The sequence below is a fragment of the Limulus polyphemus genome, unplaced genomic scaffold, assembly GCF_000517525.1.
Source record: "Limulus polyphemus unplaced genomic scaffold, Limulus_polyphemus-2.1.2 Scaffold3211, whole genome shotgun sequence".
Classification (NCBI taxonomy): Eukaryota; Metazoa; Arthropoda; class Merostomata; order Xiphosura; family Limulidae; genus Limulus; species Limulus polyphemus.
In genome coordinates this window covers 58,091-60,131 of record NW_013668821.1, presented here as the reverse complement: position 1 = coordinate 60,131, position 2,041 = coordinate 58,091, and the positions used below count along the sequence as shown (strand labels likewise).

Here is a 2,041-nt window from a genome sequence, read left to right as displayed (position 1 = left end):
TTTTTGCGAAATTCAAAAAAAAATAATAATTGTTATGGAGTCTAAACTGTAGTATGTGTTTCATTGTAAAATTTTTCTAAAACTTTATTGTTGCTAGCTTATGAAAAGTCATTAATTTAACATAAAATTTCTCATAAGAATTTTGCTTAAACTCAAAACTGAAGATACTATTAATCAATGTTTCTTCCTTTTGGACTTTACAATTTACAAGTATTTCTACTGACAATAGGGTCCTATTACAAATTTCATCAACCATTTGCAACATAGTTCTTCTCCTGGCAAAAGTCGCATGTTAAGTTTAAAAATGACTAAATCATTATTAATGCATGTCACTATAACTTGTCTATGAATTCCATGTTTCATAACAGGTAGGTATTGCTGAAAGTCCTCTCTGAATAGTATTTATTTTCTTCCAAAATGTTCTTTATTATTGGTTAGATTTTTTAAGTATCTATCTAAAGCCTGAATTGAATGGTTTTAAGACATTGTTACTTTCTCCCATGTTATTAAACTATAAATGCTTTTGCTCTTTACCTTGAAAGTTGAGGTTTCATTCAATGACATTGGTAGCTTAAACCTTAATTCATAAGTTCTTCCATCTTCAAGTAATGTTGCTGCTATTCCAGTGTATGCAAAAGCTATGAAATCTGTGTTTTAGGACCATGAATGTGATATCAATGTATTATAAACAAAAGCTTTTCTGGTTTCAGCTAGATCGTTCATAAGAAAACAATGCTCTTTTAGGTTCCATTACTTTATCAAAATTTAATATTTAACCGTTATTTAATATTGAATTATTTATGATACTTCTTTTTTTTTCTGTATCTTGTTTCTTGAATTCTAATGCTATATTTTGAGGATGTGTTAAATCAAAATATATTAACTTAGAACCAAGAGAACCTAAGATACTGTCTACTTTAGCAGTTTTCCCTTCTCCTGTTTTTACATCATACAATTTGTAAATATCTTCTATCAATTATTCTTGAAATTTCTTCCTTAGGTCTGAAGCATTATTTGATGTACAGTAAATGCAAGTAGCTGTCACAATGTTTCTAAAAACTCAAATGTAGCAGCTTCATTCAGACATTTTTCCCACTACTCATCAGCTGCAAACAGAGTTTTTGCTTTTGCAGCTTCTTGAAATGCGTCATAAGCCATTCTGTTGAAACTCCTAACCTCTGTATAACTTATGTTTCCATGTACATGAAGCAAAATAATCCTTAAATGTAAGTGTTATATATCTTTGTGATTAATTGAATTTATTAGCTAATCACAGGCTTTGTATACTTACATTCTTTTTCATTCCACGCATAACATCCTGGAATTTCAGTGTATAATTGAAAAAAGCCATTATATATGTAATGGGAGGCCATGTAGGCTAGTCATTTGGGGTTTGACTTGAACATCATTTACAAATGAAGTTATTTAAATCCAGGTATGCAGTCGTGAGTGAAGTACACAAGTCACCAACTCAAGGAGATTTACAATTAGAATAAAGAATTGTCTCGGAGGCAGAGATTCAAAACACATAAAATACTTGAATATGCAATATTCAAATATTTGTCTACATTCACAGTATTGAAACTCTATGACAATAGTTCTATATCAAAATCATCAAATTCTTCAGCTTGAACTAGCAATTGTTCATTAACCCCTTACTTAATGAGGCCATTTTGTCTTATTGTGAGGGTAAAATCACATTTGTGAATTGAAAAAATTATAGAGAATTTTTTTTTTGGATTTCAGATTTTATTTTTGTCAATAGTAGCATAACATTCAATTATTTATAATTACCAAATTGTATTGTTTAATGAAGTTTAAAGAGGAATTTAATAAAAATAATCCCAAAATACGTTTGAGACTACAAATAAGCACCCTCAACAATAAAAAAAATGTTTCCTTGCACTTTAGCACTGGTTCTGCCATCTATGATCAGTATCTAAACCTTTTTCTAGTCTAATAATGGTTGGAGATGGCTTGAATGGGTAATGAAGAAAAACTTTAATATAAGTTTAACATAACAGCAAATGTACAACGTTTC

At 29.4% G+C, this 2,041-nt stretch overlaps 1 protein-coding gene across 3 annotated transcripts in view; it reads left to right on the top strand.

The window, feature by feature from the left end:
- The window catches only part of LOC106468904 (transforming growth factor-beta-induced protein ig-h3-like), a 107,488-nt gene that overhangs the window by 76,727 nt on the left and 28,720 nt on the right, over positions 1 to 2,041 (top strand). The window contains exon 14 of one of the 3 annotated variants that reach the window (XM_022397294.1): positions 1,001 to 1,169. The exons of the other annotated variants lie outside the window; for them this stretch is intronic. Within the exon in view, the coding sequence (XP_022253002.1) occupies positions 1,001 to 1,038 (38 nt within the window). The 3' untranslated portion in view covers positions 1,039 to 1,169. Of the gene's footprint in view, positions 1 to 1,000; positions 1,170 to 2,041 lie in introns of those variants that run through there. 3 annotated transcript variants of the gene reach the window in all.